The 26,717-nt window shown below is 42.4% G+C and overlaps 1 protein-coding gene across 1 annotated transcript in view; it reads left to right on the forward strand.

Annotated features, from left to right (window-relative positions):
• Positions 1 to 26,717, forward strand: part of SGPP2 (sphingosine-1-phosphate phosphatase 2) — a 106,160-nt gene that overhangs the window by 27,347 nt on the left and 52,096 nt on the right. Inside the window, exon 2 of the mRNA XM_019753681.3 lies at positions 14,276 to 14,434. Coding sequence (XP_019609240.2) covers positions 14,276 to 14,434 — 159 coding nt within the window. The remainder of the gene's footprint in view (positions 1 to 14,275; positions 14,435 to 26,717) is intronic.

Genomic DNA, 26,717 nt, shown 5'->3' on the forward strand with positions numbered 1-26,717 from the left:
AACTGTGTAGGTAGTATGTCGCCATCTACTTTTAGGGTTTAAGAGTAAATTGCCTTAAGTTGCAAAAATAATAATACAAGAAATCATTGCACCAACAACAGAGTGAGTGAAAGAAGGCTTGACTGGGACGACAGAGAAAACATGACAATGCTCCCAGTTCAGCACATCCAATAGAACTTTCGGCAAGAATGGAAATACTCTGTCCTGTCCCCGTTGGCAGCCATCATGTCACATGGGGCTGTTGAGCACTTGAAATGTGACTGGATTTTTTATCTAATTAAATTTAAAAAGCCACATATGGCTACCATATTGGGCAGAGCAGCTGTATGTCAACTTACAAATTTGGTCTTATCTGAGCTCATTTTCCCCCACCTCCCCAGTTTCCAAAATGATTGAGATTTTGAAGCATATGCTATACGAATCGTTATATTTAAACTTAGTCCTCACTACACAAAAAAAGCTGCAGAGTTCCCACAAGGAATCCAGATGACGGGATTGGGGTGGGAGAAAGGCCCAGGGATGGGGGAGCCTATTCTGGAAATAATATCTGAGTGGGAGTCTATTTAGTCGGCACCAGGCATGGGTGACATCTGTGTGCTCACAGGAGGGGAAAGGAAAGTTGTGAGCTTGGCCTCAGCTTCACAACTCACAAGGAATAAAAATAATTCCCAAAGCAGAGTATTTTGAGAGGGCACAAAAGTAAGTTTGCTTCTCTTGCTAAATTGTGGGTTGTGTGTGACCCCAAGAACTAAATCCCGGCTTTGGATTCTGTCACCAAATTATTAGTTACAAAGAATCAAAGAGTCATGAAAGATTCTTTAAGCTCTCCTAGTTAAACTCAGTAAGTCCTCTTCTCCCCCTAAAATTCCATTTAAGGTGTTTCTGTTACTTAAAAAAAAAAAAAAAAAAAAAAAAAAAAGTATCCAGTGACTCACATTTTTTTTTTTTCCTCAAGGATTTGCTTTTTCATTCTTCAGAATAAGAAAAGTAGCCCAGGAGGAACCTTAAACTTTATTAATGTAAAATATTTAGTGTCTTTTTTTATTCTTTATTTTCTGTTTTTTCCCCTCTTTTTTTTTTTAAACTACCTTGTTTTGCAAATTTGAAGCATATGTGAAGGCAAACAAATTTAAGATGCTTCTTTTCCTGAAACTTCCTGTACTGTTTTGGAGCAAAAAGAAATCCTTGGTATTTATTATGTATGAAGTTATGAAAAGATGTGATGGCCTTGAATGAATAATTAATATTTACCTATAAAATATGACATGTTAGGGACAAGACCAAAAATACTCACTTAGTATTTTTGACAAACTTAGAAGAAACAAATAATTGACCTCTAAAATTTCAGGGTTTTAGGGCAAGTGCACAAATGGAGACAGAAATTCCATAGGTCAAAATATTTTAAAGCTGTTTATTAAGCTATCAATATAACATGTTTTGACCTCCTGCCTTGACATGTATATACTTTCATATGACCTGGAAAACTAGGTTCAAATCTACAATTCTCAGACTTCAGAGTTCCAGCTGGAAGGTAGCAAAGTCAGGGAACCATCCTGTTACCCATCCCCTGTCAACCATCCATGGCAGCACAGGGGGCGCCTCCTGGGCCTGGGCCAGTCCTGGGGTCTGGGGGAGTGCACACCGGTGCTGTCATCCACACAAGGGAGCACAGACATGAGGAAGAGACCTGTGTAGGCCCCAGATGCAGGCTCAGGCATTTGGTCAGGGAAAGCTGAGGCCCCTGGTGTCGTGCTGGAGAATGATCTAGAAAACTGGGCATCTTCCCTTGCTCTACGGGGAAAGACACGGCTAGAATTTTAAATAAATAAGGCATTTATTTACATCTTTCAGCTTTATTTATATAGATACAATTTGCTGAGATACAATTCACATACCATGCAAATCACCTATTGCAGTGCTTTTGCAGAGTTGTGCAACCATCGTCACGGGCAGTTTTGGAGCATTTTCACCACCCCCATAAGAAACCTACAGCCTGTAGCAGTCCTTCCTCTCCCTCCCACGTCAACCCCTAATCTGCTTTCTGTCTTTCTGGATGTGCCTGTTCTTACTGAGTGTTTTTGCACTTTTCAAGTACTTAGCGTCCCCTTTCATGTGTGCATAGGCCCAGAGAGAATAGTACAATCTTATACAGTCAAACATTTCATTTGTTTTTTCGGTAGATATAGATTGGTGCTTCTCAAACTTGAATGTGCAGCAAATCACCTGGAGCATTGGGCTAAAATTCCCCATGTTGCCCAGGTGTGGGGTAGGGCCTGAGGAATGCCCATGATGCCGGTCCGGGACCACCACACGTCAAAGGACAAGGACATAGGTGATGCTGAAGTCACTGTTTTAACCAGAGCAGCATCTTTGCAGAGTGTGTCAAGGACTTGAGATGCCAACTGGCTTGGTGTAGCAGGTTCCCAGCATAGCATAGAAAGGAGGGGGGAAGGAAGCATATGTGTGCATATGTAGGTGTGTGTGTGTGTGTGTGTGTGTGTGTGTGTGTGTGTGTCAGGCAGAGGACGGGTTTTGCATACATTGACCTCTGTGTACTATTCTGGAATTAGGGCTGAGACGACCCCAAACATTCTGTTCCTCTTTTCTAGTCTTCAAATCCACGCTCTCCTGATTCGCCGTCAACCTTATGTAAGCAGGCAGTTACCGCGGGTTGTTGAATTTGGTCTGGTTCCCTGCCTTGTGAAGACTGCAAACCCATGTTTCTCTGACCATCTCTGACGTATGAGGGCCATCGGTTCTGGTCACACAGTGCTCTCTGGGAATTGTGTTCTGTGAAAAGAAATGAGAACCACATTTTCCACACTCTGGTATTTTCAGTGCGTTCTGCGTCCTCAGGTATAGGAACTGCGGTCCCTGTTTAGGGAAGAGGCATCTGAAGCATGGGGCCCTCGCTGGGTGACAGAGCTTAGCTAAAACCCAGTGCCTGAGGGTTTATTCAGGGTAGGTCGCTGCACAGCCTGTGGCATTCGGTGGCCCGCTGTGTGAGGACTCACTTTCTCTGGGTTTCATCAAATTGTTTTTGTTCCTGTGGTTTCTTGCTAAATAACTGTATCATCAGATCCCACATGGCAAAACCAAGACCAAAACCAGAAAGCACGCTTTCTTCATCTTCCATGATGGCCCACAGAGATGTTTGGAGCGTCCAGCTTTTATTTCAGATGGGAAATGGAGCGCAGGCAGGCTCGTGCTGGTCGGCTGAACTATGGATGGCAGAGGTCGGGTGTGTGTAAACCCCTCTACAAGCACAGTATAAGAAGGGGTCTCCTGGGCACGGTGCAGCCTGTCTGTGACCTCTCCTGGGCTACATCTGAATCTGAAAAAGATGGGAAATCACTGAGAAAGGACAAGAATGCTAGCACAGTGGTGGCCATGTAGACCACATCTCTGATCATGTCACTTCCTGGTCCAACACTGGCTCAGAGGCTCCCCCATAACTCACAGGCAAAACCCAACCTCCTATTAAGACTTTTAGGACTTCTGTATCTCTGGTCTCCCTTACAGCCTTGCTACCTACTACTCCACGTGGAAATACCTTACGCTCTCGCTGTGCTGAACCGTGTACCCTTCCGGGAACACAGTACCTTGCTGCTTCCATCCCTCCCCTCATTCCGTTCCCTTCCGCTTAATGTCTCCCTTCCCTTTCTCTTTTTGTCACAGTTCCAGTCCAGTTTCCAGGATGGCTTACCTGTCTCCTCTATGGTGTCTTTGTTTTTAAAAATCTTTTTACCTTCTTCCCGTCCTCTGTGTTCCCACCATAGCTGGACACTTCTGACATTTTCTTGTTATGTATGCTGTTTGAAAAACATTGCAAATGCAACTACCATACATTGAGCACAAACTGTGTGTTTGATGTGGCATGATTTAGTTTATATAGGTGACTTCATTTCATCTTCCTAATGCCGCTGCAAGGGCGCAGGTATTATATCCATTGCACAGGTGAGGCTACACCTACTGCACAGGTGAGAAACGTCAGACTTCCTCAGAGTTGCCCCTGCAGATCTGTCACTGGACCCAAGGCTGGTAGACACCCAGAACTTCTCAGGTTCCATTATATCCATTTATCTCAGCCAGGGGTGGCTGGAGCTGATGAAGGGGGTCTCTGGGTCATAAGAACCCCAGGACTTCCAAAGCCATGGAGGACCTGGTTTCACCTGTTGTGAGATGGATTATGGGACCCTCCCTCTGCTTCAGCACAGTGACTGTCATGCCTGTCCCCAGGTCATTCTTTGTATCTTCAACAGTGTGCTCTGAGCTCTGGCCCTCGGGTGGCCTTAACTTGTATCTCCAAAGGTTTTGCAGAATCTGGCAAAGAGACTTTATGTCCTTGGGAAACAAGACAAGCAAACAGTAGTAAGACCGAAAACTGCAGACAGGTTGTCACAGGGAACATGGTCGGTGTGGATGTCTATTTGGTCAGGTTAAGGAACGAGCAAGGTAGAGAGAGAGTCCGGGAATGGTGGCTCCAGGAGTGCCCAGCAGGTGATGTTAGCTGTCCTGATCTGTGCTGAGATCTGAGTGAGAAGGTGAAGGTGAAGTACAGAGAAGGAGGAACTAAAAAGTTAAACAGTCCAGCTTGACCAAAATCATGATCTAAGACAATAGTTAGGGACCTATGGAAATACTCACAATACAATAAAATAATACTTGCAAAATTAAGAGTCAGTGGAATCTCAGTTTTGCTAACATACAGGCCAGAACACACACTTGCACAGGAAAAGACCAGTGGAGATATTCAAAGGGTTTGAGTCTCAGGGGTGGGCTAATGGGGAAGTTTTACTTCGTTTTATGTAAGTTTTGAACTCCCAAATGTTCTTGAGTGAAATGTGTTAATCAGAAAAAAAAGAAACAGGTGATAACCAGATAACCAGAAAACAAACAAACAGAAACGAAGTGATATTAAAAAGCCCAAACATTTAACTCAAAAAATGAAAAGTGAAAAAAAAGAACAACAACCAAAAAACCCCAACATTCACAGGTACCAAGAAATCAGAGTGTGCCAGGGACAGGCTGGGTGGGGAGGACCATTGTTCTGTCTCAGCCGGCCTTTCTTCTCAATGTCCTTTTATGTGTATACACACAATTTCAAAGCTTTTCCTAAGTTTATTTTTGTGACCGGTGGCTTTAAACTTCCCCAGAGATAGCCTTCCAGAGAGGACTACCATTTGAAAGCATGACAGAAATTGATGGAACTGCCCATGACTATTTCGTGCAGGACAAGGCTTAGGAGGAATGTGGAGGGAGTGAGACCTCGGCAAAATGTCCCCCCTTTCCACCTGCCCCCCCCTTTATCTGTCCCATCCCTCCCTAACTCTGATGCCCACCACCACCACATCCTGACAGCACCCCAGGGAGGGGTTGCCAGTCAAGAAAGGAAAATCATTCCCGAGTACAGTGTTTGTCACCTTGGATTCCTTGAGCACTCTGAGGCATAGAGAGCTGTATTTAAGAAATGAGGAAGGGTAGCATTTTGCTTCCTCTTTCTCCATGTACACACACACCTACTAACATGATAATCTTGGATAAAGAAACCTCAAAGCTAAAAATTCTGTGCCCATTTCACCCGATAAACAAGAAAGATGGAAGCAGGAAAGCCTTTGGATAAAATCTCCTTGACTTCAGTGGCAAACTTGTCAGACTTCAGTTTTGTTTGTGTAATTTCAACATTCGTTTTTAAATCTTTGGACATAAAAGATCACTGAGGAGAAAACCTTACATGTGCCTGAATAGCCTTCTTATATTTTAGTGGTGCCCTTTTAAAATTTTTCAACAAACTTTTTTATTGACGTATAATTGACATATTAGTTTTAGGTGTACAACATGATTCAATATTTGTATACATTGCAAAATGATCACCACAGTAAGTCTAACTTCTGTCATCCTACATATTAATGGCTATAGAATTTTTCTTCTTGTGTTGAGAACTTTTACTCTTTATTCTCTTAGTAACTTGCAAATATGCAACACAGTGATATTAACAATAATTACTGTGCTGTCCATCATAGCCCCATGATTATTTTATTTTATTTTATTTGTATCTTTTGGCCTTCTTCACCCATATTTTTGATGGTGCCTTTTAAAGCTTTAGAAAATATTTTTTGTGACGGGAATTAGGAGTGGTGAGCTCATGCTGCCAGGTTAGAGCAGAACTGAACCAACCCTTCCAAGTTCTGAATTCTGAGTGTGTGCATAGGGGCAGGGGGTGGAATTCCTGGATTAAAACTAATGAACCCAAGTTTAAAAAACTTCTTGAACATCCTGTAGCTCTTCCAAATGTCATTTTGATAAGTTAATATAAATGAATCAGGAACATCTGCACCAAAAAAATCCCCCTGAACACACAAGGGCTTCACAATGAAATGGAAGAATGCTTGGCACAATGTGTTTCAGGTTTTAGCGGATCCAAAATGTTTTGAAAAAGAGTGAAGTTCTTAAGACACTTTGAGAATTTAAAGGGCAGCTGGTTCTCCCACCCCCTTGAAAAAAAAAAAGGAATGGTTATGTCTGTTACTTGTGTCGACTCCGGTTGCTCTTCTTGTTCATGGAGGAGATGCTCCTAGCAGAGGTCCCCACCTCTAGCCTCTGCAAACTGCTGTCCTACCCTTCTCCTAGCCCAACCCCAGGCTTACTTATGAGGCAGAAACTGTGTGATTCAGGCAGAGTTCTAAAAGGCATGACGAGGTGATGATGTTTTGTCCAGTTGTAGGACCTGCTTCGAGGTCCAGGTGGAGCAAGCATTGTTGCCACCATCACTGTCTCACAATTTCAAGAAATACACAACTTGTAGTCCTGGTTCGGCCTTTCTGATGGTGCCCGGTAGGAGAGCTGGCTCTTGAGGAAAAGAAAAAGAAGATAGCAGATGTTCAGAGGATGAGCTGAAATCTAATGGATTGTCAGGAGAGCAACAAAGCTCAAATTGTGGAAAAGGCTACAACGAAAACTCAGCTGTAAATAAAAGCCACATTGGGTTCAGTCCCCTCCAGCCTCCCTCTTATTCTTGGACACAGACTGAGGGACCCTGACAAATGCCAGCTAAGCAGATGAAAGTGATTAATGTGCAGTTCCCTTTCAAGAGCTTTTATTCTGAGAAGTTGTCCTTCTATTGTATCGACTTTCAGTCTTGCCATCCTGAAATTTTAATCACCCCAGCACTGAGCAGACATCAGTGAGATCACCCAACTTGTAATTCTATCTGGACTTGAAGATGAAATAAGAAACCCTTGCACGGTCTCATTCCTTCTGTTTTCCCCTTCAAGGGGTACTGTCAATCTTTCTTAGGCTTCCTAAGTGATCATCGTTTAATTTCCTTTATAGGTTGGAAATTCTTGATTCCCTAAACTTAAAAATAAAAATAAGAGTAATTAAAAGTGATGGGGGCATATTAGTAAACAGACATGAATTTAGGAAACCACGTGTCTACCTCACTGGGGAAACAATGTGACTCCATCTCAGTTTAAGTTTAGCACTGCTAATGAATGATATTTTCCCACTAAGTTTGGGAAATAAAAAAAAGAGAAAAAGTTAAAGCAGGGCTTCTTCCCACTATTCCTGAGCCAAAATGTGTTTTAGTCTTGCCAGAATAGATCAAATCATGCTCTTAATATGAAACCTTTCAGTGACGTACCGTTGTTCCCAACCTAAATGCCAATCTTTGGCCTGATCTAGTTTCTGATCTTAACTTCACCTCCTACTAATCTTTGTGCCACTCACTATGTTTCAGCACAGACCTGGTTCCTGCTGAGTGTTCCCTCTAACCCTGAAGGAACCAGCTCATCTCTCCCACTGGGGTTCAGCTCAAATAGCACCTCCTCGGAGAGTGTCCCCCAACACACACACGGTATCATATTATCCTGCTTTCATTTCATCATAGCACTTATTGCTAAACAAAATAATCTTTCTTATTGTCAACCTCCCGTCACTAAGGTATAGACAATGAATGAATGATCTATGTAGATATGGCCTCTGTTTAAAAAGATTTGCCATTTTCAATTTTTAACAAAATGTTGGGCATTGCTTGGTTTGTACTTGGCATGTTAACATGCTATTTGGTGAGTGATAATAGCTTGGATGGAATGTTAATTTTACAAATATTCCATCTCTGTGGTGTGTAATGGCGTGCCTGCCAAAGTCTAGTCTTTCAGAGAGAGGTGGCAGAACCCCAAACTTTGCAAAGAATAGGTTCTATTGAAAGAGGCATCAAGTTCCTTCGATTGCCCTTCCTGAGCTCTAGGCTCTAGAATAGGAATTCTGGCTGAATATATGCAGCGTATGAGAATCAGAAAGCAAGGCAATTGTTGAGTTTTAGTCCTGAATCTCCTGCCTTTTGGGATAGATCCCCTGACCATGGAAGATGCTTTTTTCTGGGGAAAATCCAGTCTCCATAAATGGCTGTCAATCTGGAGACCATTGGCTAATACCCATCTTCTCTCACAATCAAAAGCCCATGAAGACTGCCTACCTTGAAAAATGATACTGGACAGGTCTGCAGGTTGAATGTGTATTATTAGAGCTGTACCTAGCAGTGACAGAATTTCCCAGGTTGGGTTTAAAAAAAAAAATAAAAAAGTTTAGAACTTCCAAAAACCATTGCTCTTAATGGAATACTCTCCTCTTAGTTTTTAATGTTTTATTTATTTATGTATTTATTTATTTATTTTTTAAAAAGGCAAATTGCCACCTTCTTCTTGGCAGAGGACACAGGGACAAATGTTCTTGCCTGCAGTCAGAGAGCCTTGTTTCCCAGCCAGGATTCTGTCAGTGATGCAAAAGCCCTTTTTAGGGAAATGAGGTTTGTTTTTCTATATCGTGATGGTCTGAGAGGCTAGGAATGTTTTTCAAGGTCCATGACCCCTTAACTAATTTTGTATTTGTCGTCCAGGAATTTATGCAAACCCTTCTCGAATGAAGGCAAGGAGCCAGACATGGCTGATTTCTTTCTGCATAATCAGTTGTTTGTTTGTTCCATCTGTGTTCTGCGGGGCCTTCTGTGGTCGTGGAGCTTGCCTGGGCTCCGGTCCTGCGTTTGGACTGTTTTAGGAACTTGCATGGAACTCTCTAACTGTTCCCTTCTGGTTTGTCACCAGGATTTTTACCTGTCGCTTGGATCACATTATCTAAATCTCTTAAACTCCTGTTGAGGCTTCCTCTAATACTGGGGATCAAATGTAAGAGCCTACTTTTGTGTTTAAAAACTCTTCACTGGAGTTTTTATCCTTGATCCTTGCTACTCAAAGAGTGGTCCGTGGGCTGGAAACATGACGGTATAGGCATGACCTGGAAGCTCATTAGAAATAGCAGCCCTGCCTCAAGTGAACGACATCAAAACCTGCATTTTAGCAAGATCCAGGTCATTCAAATGCACATTAGAATTGAGAAGCACTTCTAGAAAGCCTCACTGCTACTGTCATCTACAGCTGGAGGTCTTACCGAGAAGTTTCTCCACTAGGCTCTGAACCGAGTGTTTTGCATACACTGTCAACAATATGTGATTTAAAATCTTTCCAGCCTCCCTATGTGGTACAGATTAGTATCATTCTCATTTGTGGAAGGGGTAACAGAGGTTCTGAGAGATCAAGCAGTCGCAGTGAGATTATTCAGGTAGTAAGTGGGGGAGCAGCCTGGATTCAATCTGAGACATGTTGCCTCCAGAGTGCGAGTTCCCAACCACGGGGCTCTGCAGCGTCCCTCCTCCCAGCCCCTTCTGCTGGCCAGGTCAGTTCACTCTGAATTCACTTGATACTTCCTCACCAGCCTCTAAAACGTCTCTAAAGCAAGCCACTGTGAATGGAATGCTGCTGTTTGGTGTGTTCTATAAAAGAGCATTGGGTCTCGTAGTTATTTTTAAGTAAGGCTGTGCCATCCCCTGTGTAGATTTGAGTCCTCTCAGCCCTAGCGAATGAGCTCCTTCTACTGTTTCCAATTGAAGAGGACTGCTTAGAGCTGCAGATGTCCTCCGGACAGGAACTCCTTTCGGCTCTGTTGAGATAGAGGAGTGACCTTTGGAAAAATACTTCCTTGTATAGCTCTAATCTATAGAGATAAAATAGAGAGAAGTAATAAGACCTTGCAATGACTTTGGTCCAGAGTTATCAAATCCTTTAAAGGATTTGAATACTGATACTCAGGGCCAAAGGTAAATTCTAGGAAGGTGGTATGTGAGGGCTGGCAGAGACAAAGGTCAGTGGTTTCCAAACTGATTACTGAATTGCTCTGAGGGTGTGTCCCAGAGAAGGACTGGGAAAGGGGGGAGGACAGGGGAGGCCGGCCTGGCCTGAAATAGGGGTTCCCTGGTCCCCTCCTCACTTACAGTCAATTAGTGCAGACTTTCAATGTTATATCATGTTATATAATGGGCCCTGGGGTAACATTTTATTTAATGGGCCTTTCCCTACTTAAACATGTTTTGTATATTAAAAAGCACTTGAACTAGTCCTAGTCCATCCTTTGCAGCTGAGGCCACTGACATGCAGAAAGGCAGACTGACTTCCCCAAAGTCACACATTGTTTGGGCTTAGAGCTACTTGTTTTCCTCCTTTGAAAGCTCAAAAGATGGGCCAGCCGCCAAGTCCTCTGGGCACTCACTCCTCTGCTGTCTGGGGCAGCCCTTAGTATATCCAGTGGTGCCGACCTGGCCATATTTCCTTTGCATTTGAACTTCTTGGTGTGTGTTTAGAAAACAAAACTCTGTTCAGGTGGTTGGGGGCAGAGCTGAATCAAGAAGTCGTATATTCTCAGTATTCTTTCTCTTCCCGTGCAGTCAGTCTGTATGGCTCCCTCGCTTTCCTGATTTATTTATGTGTTGAAGGCGGCCTTGCAGAGAACATGGAATATTCTGGTAACGGCAAAATAGAGCAGCTCTTCTTGCACCCACAGGTTAAGTTACTGAAAGCTCCACTTGGAAAATGTGCATTTGAGATGCTTATGACCAAAAAGGGAGGATGGAATTGGGAGACTGACGTCTCATTTTTTTTTTATTTTTTTTTTCAAATCTGTGAAAACACTTTTGTTTTTTAACTTTCAGGAAAATAAGCCAAAACATAAAGTATACAAGTGAGAATATCAGTGACATTTTGCAGTTAGTTATAATGGATACATGGGTAATTTTCATCTTACTCATCCCTTGTTTACTAGAAGCCTCTTCACGTGACTTTGCCACAGATGATAGGCACAGCAAAAAGTATTTTATTTCTAAAAGTAAATCTCCATCCACCTAAATGTCCAGTGCCTCCCTGATCTTCTGTCTAAAACATTAGCAGCTAATCCCAGCCTGCAAAGTATGGGCCCCAGAAATGCTGCTTTCAGCCCCTTTCGCCTGGCCAATTCTACAGGAATGTAGTGTAATCAGACTTCTGAGACTTGGTTTCCTTTCTCTCAGCTCTTTCCATTCGTCTTCTCTCTGCCCTTCACTTTGCCTACCATTTCTGTTTCTCCTTTTAACTGTTCAACACAGAGACTGGAACTGAAATTCTTATTATTTCCAAAAACATATTGAAGTCCTACACACTGAGGTTTCTTACAAGGGAGACTTAGATTCTTGTTCTGAAAAAGACAAGTACTTAACTGCTTTAATGAGGTCCATATAGTCCCCAAGCATTTGAAGGTAAACGTTGGCTCTCAAGCTATTTAATCACATATAGAGAGATATTCTCTAAAAAAGTCTTTGTGTTCCCATGTATATGCTGATATTTAAAATTTCACCTTTGCTTCCTCTGTTCCTGGAAGATTTAGAGAATACTTAGCTCTCTCCCAAAAAAAGAGAATTCCTAGGAAATTGTTACAAGCATGTCTAAAGATATTTAATTAGTAATATGCAATACTAAAGCAGTGTGCTGTCATCCTTGATGGTCTTTTCAATTACTTATGAGGATTAAGATTGAGCTTGGTCTCAGGTAAATCTCTAGGGTAGGGAAATGGTTGTTGTTTGAGTATTTATAATTTCAATAACACTTGGGACCCATGAAATGACACAAGGGAGGGGTTTGACCCTTGTCAGAGTTGGCAAAGGTTCTCCTCATAAAGCTTCACTGCAGGACAGGTTACCAGGTGTACGTGGTAGCTGTCAGGTTAAAATAATGAATCTTTATGCTAAACAGGCTCTTGACAGGGTTTGCCTCAAGGTCAAGCCTGTTGGATGTAGGTTTATAAAACAGAACTCACGGAGATTAGTCCTCACATTAGATAATGAGAGAGGAGTTTGCCATTGTTTGTTTGTCCCAGTCTGTGTCCTTGTTTTGCAAATCCAGAATGTTATCTTGGCAGAGAGATGAAACTATACACGTCCTTATTTAATCAGTTTTGTGCATTATAGTCTTTCCTATTTAGGATGGATCTATTGCCATTCTCTCTTATTCGAACTTATTTAGAAGTAAAGGCCATCTCAAAGATGCACTTGTGGCTTTCACCATGTGCTCGCCCCGATGAGTACCTGTCTCCAGGGTAGTACCATGCATTGCTTGGCTTGAGGCTATATTCTTGAACTTTCTGTGACTGGTTTAGATGAATCCAGATACACCTCTGGAGCCAAGGGTAGTGTCAGCTTCCCCCTGAGTCACAGGGCTCTGTGGGGGAGGTAGAGATGCTGGAATAAAACCGGGAACCTCTTTCAGAGGAGAGAGAAATGCATAGTTGGTAGGCAGCCAACAGTGTCAAGTATAGTTATATTCTTGCAATTTCCAAGGTCATCTGTTTTTATTCTTTAAGGATAAGAGTATTCTTGGCCTTTTTCAGGGCCTCAAACACAATATTGGTCCTTTAAAAATTCATTCCCCCAAATATACTCTTTGGCTGACTCCCCTACCCCCCCACCGACAATCCCCCCACCCCCACCCCCCACCAGATGAGAGCTCCTTGAAACCAGGTGTCACGCGTGGTTCTCCTGAACATTCTTGGCACTCAGCACAGATTCGGGGATATCATAGACACAGAAGGAATATTTGCAGAATAAATACCTATAACTTATTCTCTGAATCCTTCCAGGATTCAAGGACCTCAGCCTTTGTGTAAAACAAAACAAACAAAACAAAAATCCAGACCTACAAGAGCCTTGACACAGGCACCCCGGCGCAGGGCTGCCTCTTTTCCTCCCCATTTTCGGCGTTGGCATCTTACTTTGATTACATTTGGTTAAAGTCTATGACGACCTTACGTATAGCATGTTTTATTTCCCAACTCATCACTAATATACCATAATTTTTAAATAGATTATTTATTTCTGTTTTAACTCCCTTAAGTCTTTTTTTTTTTTTTTTTTCCTGCCTACTTCCAGGATAAGAGGGAGGGAAAGGATGGTAGAAAATGGGAGTGCGTTTTAGCAGACAGACCCGCATGCATTTACTGTGTTTCTCATACCATCACCGTAGTGGGCTGACCTTACTAGTTCCATTTAAAAGGTAAACTGAAAATATTCACCGGCAATTGATTTTTCCAAAGTCGTCATATTATCTAATGCCGCTAATTACCACACACTTTGTGGCTTAAACAACACAGATTTATTCTCTTATGCCTGTAGGGGTCAGAAGTTCACAACGGTTCTTACTTGGCCAAAATCAAGGCATCAGAGGGCTGTGTTCCTTTTGGAGGCTTAAGGGGAGAATTCGTTTCCGTACATTTTGCAGCTTCTGGAGGTTCCTGCATTCTGTGATCTGAGACCCCTTCCTCCATCCTCAAAGCCAGCAATGTAGCATCTTCAGATCACTCTCTGACTCTGGACCTTCCTGCCTCCTCCTTCCCTTTTTAAGGACCCTTGTGATGCCTTAGAGTCCACCAAGATAACTCAGGATAATATCTCTATCTCCAAATCATTAATTACATCCTTCCACTATGTAAGCTGGTAATATAGTCACAGGTTCTAAGAATTAGGAATGGGTACCTTTGGGTGTATTATTCTGCCCACCACAGTCATAGCCCAATACGATGTCCTAACAGTTCACTTCCTCTAGTTTCTGGCCTTCTGTATACACAGGAAAGGGTTTTGGCTTTTTGTGTGTGTTCCCTGGTATTTCTGTCTGGGATGTCATTTATTTACTTTTATGAAGAACTCACACCTTATCTGTGTGGACACATCGCGGTTGCTAGGTGTTCCACAACTGTGTACACTGATAGAAGTGATACCGTAAGTGATACCGTAATTATAATACATAACGGGAGGGGAGGCAGCACCTTTGCTATTGAGACCTGTGAGTTTTAGACAGGAGGTTTTATATTCGCCCTAAGGTGACATGTTCAATGCACTCACAGTGTTCATACTTTTGTCTTGTAGGCTTATGTGCAGAAGTACATCGTGAAGAATTATTTCTACTACTACCTATTCAGATTTTCTGCCGCTTTGGGTCAAGAAGTGTTCTACATCACATTTCTTCCCTTCACTCAGTGGAATATTGACCCTTATTTATCCAGAAGGCTGATCATCATATGGGTTGTAAGTATTACTGTTACTTATGAATCGTTACTACTTCTGCAATAACTACCTGCTTCGGTGTTTAAATACATTGCACGTATCTTCTTCTTCTTTTTTCTTTAATCACTTTGAGTGGAAGTTTTACCTGGTTTACTCTGGCAAAATAACAGGAAAATTTAAAAAGCTCTACTAATTGTCACCCCAATACACTTTCATTTAAAAAAAGCTGTGAACACAACTTGTTTCCTTTGTAAAAAGTACACAGGCCGGTGGATTTCGTGTACTGTGGTGTGCACCTTCCTATGGGTGAATAAAACTAGAACGAGGAGAAGTGATGTGCAGAGAAGAAACAACTTTTCTGAGAACCCAGGCAGGGCCATAAAGTGCATCCTCCCACGAGGCTCATTTTAGTAAAATTGGATCAAAAACTGAAACTAGAGGCTGTTGACTAATAATTTCAAATGCTATTAAGCAACTACTCTATACACATTGGAGAGAGAAAAACATATAAGGCAGGGCACCTTGCCTGAGGGCATGTTTCTAGTGTAGTGAGGGCAGCTGGCAGATACACAAAAACCTAGTGACAATTCCAGTTAGAGAGGTGGAGCCCCTCTCTGATGTTTTACTGGAACCCTATTGTTTAACTTTTCTCAGGACCAAATAAGTTCTAATTTTTTTCAATGGTAGGAGATGGTGGATTTTTGCAAGGCAGCCAGGCTTGTTGCCAGTGTATAGGCTGTGGGATCAGATAGACCTGGGTCCAAGGGCAGCTCAGTCACTGAACTTGGCTGCGTGCCCTTGTACTCAGTCTTACCTTCCTCATCTGTAAAATGGTAATAATGCACATCTCCCAGAATTATTGTGAAGACGTACAGAGTACACTCAGAGCTTGGGCGCTGGTACCTAGGAGGACTCTACATGTCACTACTGGAGAGGATGGTACTCCATAGTGACTAGTCCGTGAAGGTGGAGGAACCTCCAAGACCAAATTATAAGGTCAAAGATTGTCTAGCTGGGAGAGGGAGCTTCAGTGACAAGACTGCCAGCACGGCTGGTTCCGTAACTTAGATTCTGCACTGGAAACAGAAGTTCACAAGTGCTTGGTTGTGTGTAAAGGAGTTGGGGTTCTTGTACGGCTCTGCTGCTGATGGTTAGGATTATGTGACTCTTCTCTCCTTCTTCCTATTTTCTCCTTTTCTCTGTAAAACTACAAGACACTTTTTCCTTTCCCCATCCCTGCCTCTTGACCAGCCGTCTTCTGAAATCTAGCTTCTCTCTAAATGTATGATCCAAAAATCTGCAAAGGATGTCACCTTGCAAACAGAGGAATGTTAGGGCGATGTCTCTCTCCCTGTCTGAATCTGGTTTCTGTACTGCAGGGAGCAGCTGGGGTGCAGTGGGAGACGGAGTGGGGAGCAGTCCTTCCATTCTTAAGACCTGAAAGTGCATGAAAGACCCACGGTGCTTGAGTTTCTTTCCCTGCCATTTATTTTTTTGGATGGATAGATGGATGATAGATAGATGATAGATAGATAGATAGATAGATAGATAGATAGATAGATAGATAGATATGGAAGGGAGGAAGAGAGGAAGGCAGAGAAAGAAAGAGAGAGAGAGAGCCTAACTTTTATGGTGGTTGAGTGGGGCCAATGACATTAAGTACTTTTAATAACCTGGGAATATCGTGTAATATGTACATTCAGCTCAAGGCCAGGTATCTCCTCCACTGAGGATGGAAAACTTCCGGAGGGGCCCGGAAGACCTTTAGGCCTGATGGGAAGTAGTGGTCAGGGGACTCGGATAGTCATTATTGGTTGTTATTTTCTATTTTCGTGTCCTCATTTCAAAGTGCTCAAAGGATTTCCTGTTTGAGGTAGAATTACCAGTCTCTGGTCAGAGAGTGAGCAAATATAATTGAAACTCGCAACCTTTGAGCGTGCAGTTTGTCCTGAGCTCTGGTGACTTGTGACTTGCCTTTAAAAATGGGTGAATGGCCAGGTCCACAAGGCACCCACGCTGAAAGTTACATGTTATGTGTGATCAGGTGTATCTGTAGGGTGGTGTGTGCGGTCCCGGAATTTCTGGTGGTGAAGTGGAGTCCCAGTGTGTGTGTGTGTGTGTGTGTGTGTGTGTGTGTGTGTGTGTGAGAGAGAGAGAGAGAGAGAGAGAGAGAGAGAGAGAGAGAGAGAGAGATGTGAAACAGACAGATAGAGGTTGAGAGAGATTGAAAGTTGAGAAGGAAGGGAGGGTGCTCTGTTCTACAGAGATAACAATGAGAGATGCTTGGTTTGGCTCCAGTGTTGAAGGTGAACAAAGGGAAGGGAAATGCTTGGAGGTGTTAGGGGTTGGAAGGGAAGGAAAGTACGGCAGCGTCAGCTGCTGCTTCTCAGCTGCCTGCTGAGACAGCCTCTCTCCTGTAAGGGATATGCCTAAATTAGTGGCTGCCTCCTCAAGGGGGAGGATTAAGAAATGCTAATTACCTAAGAGGCAGAGCTTGAAGCCTTATAACTTGAAACATTTTATCTCACCCCAAATTCTTTGGAAGGTAGCTGCATTCAGGAGTGCCAAACCTCTTGTCAAATTTTATATTAATTCTACAGTTGTCATCGGATAAAGTCCCAACAGGTTTTATTGCTTTTAAAAGTCATTTGTTATATTAGGAGTAACTCGTATTGTCTGCAGTAGCTTAGCAGAATCTGTGGTTCTATTAACTGCTTTCCCATGACAATCATAATTGTTCCTCCCCTCTCTTGTACATCTTTTGCTTTTATTGGCATCTATGTTCATTATCTCTTTTCATTATCTTATATAATCTTCATAACAATGGGTTAGCATCATTTTCATCATTTTAGAGATTGACATGGTAATACTTCCAGTAATAATAAGATGTCGTTGAGCCCTTAGTAGGTAAGCCATTCACTGAAATAGTGCTTTATGTATTTTACCTCTTAATCCTGCCAGCAATCCTGACAACTGGTTATTGCCAGCCCATTTTACAGATCAGGAAATTGACATATAGAAAGATTAAATGACCTGCCCAAGATCACATTGGATTAAGTGGCAAAGTGGATTTGATCCTGTCCCCTTCAGGCCTTCTGTGCCAGAAGAGGGCCATCGTTTTTGTTTCTTAGAAGAACACAGCTAAATGACATGAATTCACCCTTGACTTTTTAAAGAGATGTTAAAGCTGAGGCTTTAAGCATTAAAATGACTTGTCACTGGTCGCTTCTATTGCACGTTCATTATGGTTATGGTTCAGGTTTGCCTGTGTGTCATGTTTTAACTCTATTCTATCATACAAAGCGTTTTTTACATGCCTTTGTTGACAAATCGAAGGTATTTTATCCCAGACAATTTAGATAAGTTTCTGTTAAATTAGCTCTGAATGACATTAATCAAGTCGTTATTTGCTTTATCTGTCACTTATCAAGGTTTCCACCCTGTCGTTGGATTCACCAGAATGTTGGATATTGGGGCAGAAAAGGTGGTGAATGGGTTCTCAAATTGCATAAAAAGACATTGTATGTAGTGCTTCAGGAAGAGCCACTATCCAACTGAGGGACTGTTTGATCTCTTGACTGCCATTCTGGCGTGGTGACAGCCCCAGCCACAAAATAAAACAGAGGCTTTAAAATGGTATTGTTGTGTCTTAAAAAGGTGAGAGGCAATTTCATTGAAGCTTTATGGCGTTCAACTTTGTGACATGAGGCAAAAATCTCACTTTTTGCTCAAGAAAGTTGTTCTTCATTTTATAAAATAGCAACGCAAATATTGATGCCACAATTGATCCTGGAAGGCTCATTTTCTCTGCTCTTACGCAATTTCACTTATTTATATTCTGCCTCTTTTCACAGAGAGCTCATGATATTCAAGTTGAGATGCACAAAAAAATGGGGAAAGTAGGTAAAATCAAAATTCAGAGCAATACAAATAGAAGAGCTGCTTAAGGTCTAGTCTACAGTTAAATGTAGCCTGCGGATTCAAAGCTGAGCCACGAATTTTGTTCTCAACTTGGACCCAACCAAAATGAAATGATATTATCCAGTGGGAAATAACAGTCTTATTTGTACGAGAGGAAACATTTCCTGTCACGTAGGATTGCAATTGAATGCATATTGCTAAATGATTTTCCTGGAAATATTGTTTGGTTTCAGTAACCCCTCGCTTATGCAAGAATACTCATTTTGACACTTCCTCATGAGATTTGTGTGTGGTCATTCTTTTTAATCATTGCGAATTTAAAAAATGAAAAATATCTCAGTTCATTTGCACTTCATATATTTTTAGTGCAGATAAAAACATTTTTCAGATTTTTATTAGCCGTTTGTAGTAACTCTTTTGTGAATTGTCAGTCTGCCATGTAAGTATTTTTAATTTTTAAATTAGTTTTCACCAGTTGTTAATATAAAATGATGCTGAAGTATTGATTTTCCATGTCTCAGAGGAAATGTGTCTTTATGTATAAGATTTTTAGAAGTTGAAGACATTGAGAAATGGTATATGACTTTTTAGTATCATCAGTAGACCTAAGATAGCCCTTTAAAATTGAATTGTGATGCTTTTATACTGTGTTCACTTTAGTTTAGGCACAGACCTCACCATTCCCTGTTGTCTTACCCTTTGTGACCTCCTTGGTTCTTTTAAGGCATTTGAATTTGGGACTCCTGTCTTTAGGCATTTAGTCTTTCTGGGCTGCTCTTTCCCTGATAATCAGATAGCTTAGTCAGGAGTGACCAGCCCTTAGAATACCTGGTTGGTTCATGCCGCCTTAACTACAATAAGGTTAAAATTTGTCTCTGACTTTTTCCTTGACTTTTTTCCCATTTGTAAAAAAATTTTTTACCTAACACCAAAAGATATATTCACCAGCATCCTAACCTATGTATGGTTCTTTTAAAGTAAATGTTATATCCAAACTGTTCCCTACAGTTTTTCTGATTGTGTTGAAGGCCTTGGTAGCTTCAGAGAATTTCCAGGTAGGGTTAATCTCTCCTCTGAAAATTCATGACTTTTGATGATCTTCCTGATCGGAAGCAAAGAGTGTATTTGGGGGCGAGGGGTCTGCTTTCACCTCCATCAGCAGCTTTGAGGTTTGGTCAGAGGTTTGTGGTCCTATAATACCATGAAAGGAACACCAGGCTGATGTTTATAGGTAGTGTCTTTTGGTTTCCCGAAACAGAGACCACTCCAACTGGCACAGGAAAAGGAGGATTTGTCGTAAGGTTACCAGGAATCCCATAAAAACCACAACCTCACAGGAACTGATGTCAGTAAACAGTTTGGTTGTCTGCTCCAATTAAGCTGTCACTCCACATATCTGCTTCTTTACCTCCTATTGCCAGCTGGTAACTTTCCAACCATCTTTTAGTTCAGATTTTCAAGATAATCTGACCCAGTGCATTGTGTAGCATGACTGCATCCATCTTGGGCCAGTGTATTCATTGGTTGTACTTGGTCCAAACAGCTGTGTTGGGGGGGGGGGGGCCGGGGAGGGGAGAGACAGTTAACTGGAGCACAGAGCTGTGGGTCAGGTTGCAATATCAAGAGATTTGTACTATCATGCTAGCAGCGAGACCTTGCTCAAGGTACTTCATGATTCTGGCCTGCATTGTCCCTAGCTTTAAAATGAAAGGACCCTACTAGAGAATCCTGGAGGCTTGTAACATGGTCACGAGACTTCCTATATTATCATTATGTGACACTTAAAAGAGGTCCATCCATGGCATGGAGTAAGAAAAGAGCGGAAGTTGGACGGGATGACATTAAAAAAAAAGAAAAAGAAGAAGGCATGTCATCCTTTTGCAAACTGAATGCTAATGTGGCTTTATTTTTTTTGTGTTGTGAATCCCCTCAGTAGTAGACCGTATATTTGAAATGCATATGAAATCCATTGCTAAATAATTGTTAGATTGTTTGCTGTTTTGTATTCAACACGATTGGAGGAATGCTTTAAACGAAAATGCTTAATCGCTTGGGGAATATATATTCCATTTTTTTTTGCACAATCAAAATCCTGGCAATAAGGAAGCCATAAGAGCAGATTTCTTTGGCATGTCCTTTATTCCTACTCTTCCAAGCCAAGTGAACTGCTGTTGGAAAGCTCAAGCTGAAAATGGATTTTACATCGCTCCCGTCGCTACCGTTCTGATTACTGCTGACATGTACAGGACAAAGCAGACCTAAAATTTACATTTAAATTGTGCCTACCATCTAGAGCAGGGGTGTCAAAACTGCGGTCCACGGGCCAACTATGGTCCGCAATCCATTGGTAATTGACCCACAGCAAATTCCAAAAATATATTTAGTTTACTTAAATAAACGAGGTGAGGCAATACGTACTTCAGTGGCCTGGCTGTTTGTGTATTTTACCGCATATGGCCCTTGGTGAAAAATGTTGAAAAAAGTTTTGACACCCCTGATCTAGAGAGTGTCTAAGTCCAGCAGAGTCTAGGGTATTATTTTATAAAATAGCCCCATAAATTGGTGAAGAGGCGAACTTTGTGATAGCCCATCAAAATGCAGTGGTGTCTCTGGATGTGGGCAGGCTGCCATCTGGCTGTGTCACAGGGAAATCGAGTAAAGGAAGAGGAAACAGCCTGCCCGGTCCCTGTGATTCACGATTCCTAGACTGGGGTCAATTTTAGTGCCAAAAGATGACTTTAAATGTGATTATCTCCTAATCCTCTGTTTAAACCAGTACCACCGTTCACTTCAAAAGATTGCCCTGCTTGTTAAGTTGGTTCTTGCTTGAGATTAATGAGTCTTGAAAAGTATTCAACAATGGCCAGATTGTAACCCTCCTTGACTTGCATTGAACGGAACAGAATTAGGCGTCAGAGATTCTGCCCAGTGCCTCTGAAGTAGAATCTTGTAATTTAGTCTTAGTTAAATATTAAGTGAATGTCTCTAGGGGGTTTGTTATGCAAACTGCATTGGTTTGGTTTTGAAGCACAAGAAGGAAATCTTTTGGTTTTAGTGTAGGTTGAAAAAAAGAAAAAAAAAAGAAAAAGCCTTTAAACTGAACTGCCATGGTGGAATAGATAGATTTGGGTCTCTAATTATCACCATCATTACCTGAAAAATTATTCCCTACCCTCTCTTTTATGATGATGACTGGAGAATGTGCCCACATTCTTTCCTAACTCTCCTGCCACACCCTTTACTGTCCCTGCTCCCCCAAACACCTAAGACTGCGATGGTGGTTTTTGGTTTGGTTGGCTTTGATTGAGCAGAATTGTAATCCTCCCAGATAGAGACCAGCACCCTCCTCCTCCCCCTTCACGCCCCCAAGCATCTCTTCTAAGTGCTTCCCTTAATTTATCTCCTGGGTGATTGTTTTCAAGTTTAGCGAGGTATCCCATTATTGAAAATACCACCGCTGTGGAAGCAGGATGTCTTGGATCAGCTAACATGCAAACACTGAAGCATTTCATACAGAGTTTGGATGTGCAGATGGTCCTTTCTCCTCTCCCATTGGTTGCATTGTAGCTTTTCATGTCTTAGCAAGAGAAACAAGTTGCATTTTCAAGGTCATATCCAGACCTGAAACCAAGGAGCACCCTGGTAGGTCAGAGTAAAAGTTCAGTTTATATATGAATTCAGCTGGAGTCTGGCTGGCATGTGGGACTGAGGCTCTCTTCCCACTGCCTCCAGGGGAAGAATCAGGGCCCTAGGGATCTTTACCGAGCACCCTGGCCTGGACCTTGTCCCAGATTCTCTCCCGTTCATTTATAAAACAAAAGGGGGGTGGGAGATGAGGGTAAGGGGGATCGAATATATGGTGATGGAAGGAGAACTGACTCTGGGTGATGAACACACAATGGGATTTATAGATGATGTAATACAGAATTGTACACCTGAAATCTATGTAATTTTACTAACAATTGTCACCCAAATAAATTTAATAAAAAAAAAAATCAAAAAAACAAAAAACAAACAAAAACAAAAGGAAAGAGAATGAGCTAATCATAGGCCATGGGGACCTTTCTTTCAGGTGAAATTCTCATATAAAATCTTAACAACTCTACTTTTTTTTTTTTTAACCAATCAATTCCGTTCGCAACCAAGGCTGCATTCTTGAATGGATAAGATTCTTATTGCAGCTGCTTCCTGAGCCTCCTCTAAGCCAGATGCTTTTCATATAAGCACCCCATTTCACAGGTGAGAAAACTAAAACCCAAAGAGGTGAAGTGACACATCCGGTAAGTAGAATAGGTATTGTTAACATCTGGTTCTGTCTCCCAATGCCATCTGTTCCTTTCCACTGTGCCATCTTGTGTCAAATAGCTAAACTCTACACACACACACACACACACACACACACACACACACACACACACGCAGAGTCCAATTATTCAGAAATGTACGTGGCCTCTTCGGTTAGAAAGGCTCTGTATAGGCTCAGAGTCTCATTTGCAAATGTCCTATATGTACAACAGCCATATGTCACAGATTTCCCAGACATTCGCCTTCCAATTCTCTGTGCTATGGTCCCCACACTTGTTAGACTTTGTATCCCAGACTTTTTACATTTCCCCAGAAGGCCTGGCCATCCCATGGACCTAAGAGGGTGGAGAAGGGCTGTGGTGCCTTTGTCTCAGGGCTGGAGGCCTGAAGAGAGCTGCCTGCTAATCCTGTGGTGGCTTGTCATGCCTAGGCCCACGGCTCCACTTCCTTATCCTATTTTGCAAAGCAGCCAAGTGGAAAAGAAGGAGTGAGGATAAGAGTGGCCCTTTGTCCCCTTAGGAGGTGGGGATTTGACCTAAAGGGGACTGTTGTTGCCTGAGGCCACAGAACCTCCTGGGGAAGGCCCAGCATTTTTCTTGTCAATGTGCCTTGTCCTTCCCAGGCTTCTCGCCACTGGGGGCCTTCATCTGCCCCTCTCATTCCATGCCTGCCTAGCCTCCTGTGTGAGGGATGAGGAGCCTTGTATTACTTAGTAGCTCTCCGGTAGCTTTTGAGGATTGGGAAGTGTCCCCTATACTGGGAAGGGAAAGAGAAGTCTTTTAAATGCTCTACCAGTTTGCATCTGGAGAGGCCATACTTTATTTTGGCCTCTGGAATTTTCTGGAAGCTTGAGAGCTACTAGACAAAACCCTTATTAATCTAGTGGCCATCATCTCTCCTCTTCCCTCTCCTTTTGCCAGTGCAGCAATGGGGCTTCCCCAGAGGAGCCTTTTGTAGCCTCTTCTCCCCCATGCAGATAACATGGGATATTCTCTTTAGTTAGAAGGCCCTGCCCCCAGACACCAGCTTTGACCATGCCTTTCCTTCCAGGCCCAGCTTCCACCAGACGCCAGTCAGACCCGTTTGCTCCAGTGGCCTCAGTGGGCCTGCACAGTGACCGGAGGCACTGCATTTTCTTCAGGGAGGTTGGGCCTCAGCCATCTGTGGGGGCAGAGCCCCAGAAAGTAGTTTCCAGGCTCTCGGCCTCACATAGACAGGTGCTGGCTCAGGTAGTAAATGGCCATCAACTGTGATTGGATGGCCATCAGCTGTGGCTAGTTGGCCGTCAGCTGTGACCAGTGAGCCATTGGCCACTAATATAACTGCTGTGGGTACGCTACCAGAAAGAGAAAAAAATGGGGGCTAGCAAGAAGATGGTGGCTGAGCCTGCAAGCGGAGCAATGAAGGTTGAGAATTGCGTGGCTCCTGCTTCCTGTTTCTCCTACCCAGCCGCCAGAGAGAATATAGTGGTATGACTCCCCTACCTATGGCTCCGTGGGTGTTCCTTTTTGGCCTCACCATATCCTGCGTTCTTGTGTGGGGAGTGGGAGCAGAGACCCCGCAGGCCTCCCCACACGACAAATGGCGCAGCGAGCAGGGTCTCCCGCACGACACCATCTGAAGGTTAAACTGGGAAACTGAGCCTTCCTGGCTTGACTGACTACTGGAGCACCAGCCCTTTCTCTCCGGGGATCTGACCTCCCCCTGGCCATGTGCTGGTGTCAGAGGCCCAGCCCTGGACCCAGCGTTCTCCTTGCTGGGCTGAGTCCAGCTCACATGATGTTATTATGTCCCCTGTAAGGTGGAGTGAAGGGTTTTGAATATATAATTTTCAGAGCACCCCAGTATAACTGCTTATGAATAACTAGCATTCTAAAATCCATAAATAGGCCAGCACAGGTGAACAATTCCTCCAATGAGCACAGCCTCTATGCCACCTTTCAGGGTGACGATAGCTCAAAGTGCAGCTGTAGCCAACATTGATTGAGTCTTGAGTATGTGCTACACATGGGGCTATGGGCTTTATAAACATTATTGAGTGAAGTATGGGCACTATTATTATTCTCATTTTCAGGGTGAGGAAACAGTGTGAGAAGGCCAGTCAAGCTGACGTGTCCAGTAGGGAGCAGAGTCGGGATTTGGACCCGTGACTGATCCTAGAATCCTGGCTGTGAATCCACTGCATTCTGTACTAATCTTTTCCCTTAATGATGTTAAATACACTCTGGCTTGTTTGTGTGTATTAATGTGCTCAATTCATTTTATTTATTTTACAAGTAGTGAACCACATTAGTATACAATTGAAAAAATTAGTAAAGTTCCCTAAACATATGTCATTTATTGGTTTGAGGGTAATTTACTTTTTCCATCTATTTGTCTGTCTATATCTGTCTGTCTGTCTGTCTGTCTGTCTATCTATCTATTCATACATCCATCCCTCCACCCATCATCGATCATCTATCTATCCTCTATCTATCTATCATCTGTCTATCATTTATCTGTACAATGTTTGATCACAGCATACAGTTTATATGCTACTTTGTGATAGATCGTTTGATAAAAGATTACACATGACTTGAAGTTCATTATGAATACCTAAGAAAAAGAGAGGCATGGGGTTGGGCTGACTCAGGAATCTTTTAACCTAAAAGAAATCATTGAATCAAAAGATGGCTTATTTACCTTAAGAATTAGAAGACTTGGGTTCTAATCCAAGTGAAAATCACTCCACCTCTGTTTATTTCACATAGCACACGTTTTAGTATTAAGATAGAAGGAAAAGACTGTGGGGTTGGGGCGGGCTGGGATGGCTCAGAGCTTTTTCCTGCTACAGGTGTGCAGTCAGTTGTAGTCTGGACACCAGCCAAGTGATGCTTCTCTCTGGGCCTCGGTTTGAAACCTATGAAATGTGGAGTTGAGCAGAATGACTACACGGCCCCTCTTATTTAGAAAGTTTTATGATTATAAAAATATTGATGGTGATGCATGTTTTAGATTATTCATTCTTTTTAGTCGTATGTTCTGGCTTCACCAATGCAACTAGCCCTTTAAAATTTCCTTGGGGTGACCTTCGACTGTGACTTAGTTGGTTCCTACCAGTTTTCTTGGGGTCCCCCAAGAGGCACAACAGTTAGTGATGGAGTCTCTGTGAAAGGGGTCCTTAGGTTGGTGGTTGGACCCACTCCAGGTCTGGGTCACTAACAGTCACAGCCTTGAAAATGCAAGCCAAGGGACAGAGGGACTCAGTGAGGGTTTAGGGTTGTCCTAGTCCAGGGACATAGCAATGACAAACATCAAGCACACAGGTCTTGCTCTGAAGTGTGTGTGTGTGTGTGTGTGTGTGTGTGTGTGTGTGTGTGTTTGTACTTAAAAATTCATTGTTTGCCTTGCATATGCTCAGATTTAACTAGAAAAAGATGTTATGTTTTTGTTTCTTTTAAAATTAAATTTCTTCTGGCATTCACAGGCATTGAGAACAGAAGGGAAAAAAATGTTTTGTTCAATTTGAAAATGTCTTTCAAATACATAGCAATTTGACTCTAGGGCATTGGGAAACAACATCCTGAAGGTTTTCCCAAAAACTCTTTAACTTGGAAATTAGCAAGTTGTGAGCAGCAGTAAGTTTGCTTCCTTTTAAACGAACACTGGTAAACAAATAAAGACTACATGAGTGAAATAGGAGACCTGATTTCTTTAGTTAGGTCATAATAGAAGGCTCAGAGGAGAAAATTGAACTCTAGATTTAATACCCCACAGTAGATAGCACACCTGTATCAGGGCTCGTGGGATGTGAGCCCATCCCAGCCTAACCGTGTCCCCAGGAGGGCTTCATAAACCTGGGCTCTGTGAAATAAAGGTTGAGGAATTTTCAGTGTTTGTCTACATAATTGAAAAAAAAAATAGCTAAAAAGAATGGGCACAGAAGAATGGACTGAAAATCTCCATTTTTCTCTAGCCAACAAAGATTACAACATGGCTGTTTAATTAGAATTTATTAAATTTGAAAAAAAGATGGAGGTTCACTCGCTTGGGTAAGCCTTCCAAACAAATTAAATGTTCTTTGAGCTTTTTGCCTGTT

Source organism: Rhinolophus sinicus, chromosome 17, assembly GCF_057876585.1.
Source record: "Rhinolophus sinicus isolate RSI-liver-muscle chromosome 17, RSI-T2T, whole genome shotgun sequence".
Taxonomy (NCBI): domain Eukaryota; kingdom Metazoa; phylum Chordata; class Mammalia; order Chiroptera; family Rhinolophidae; genus Rhinolophus; species Rhinolophus sinicus.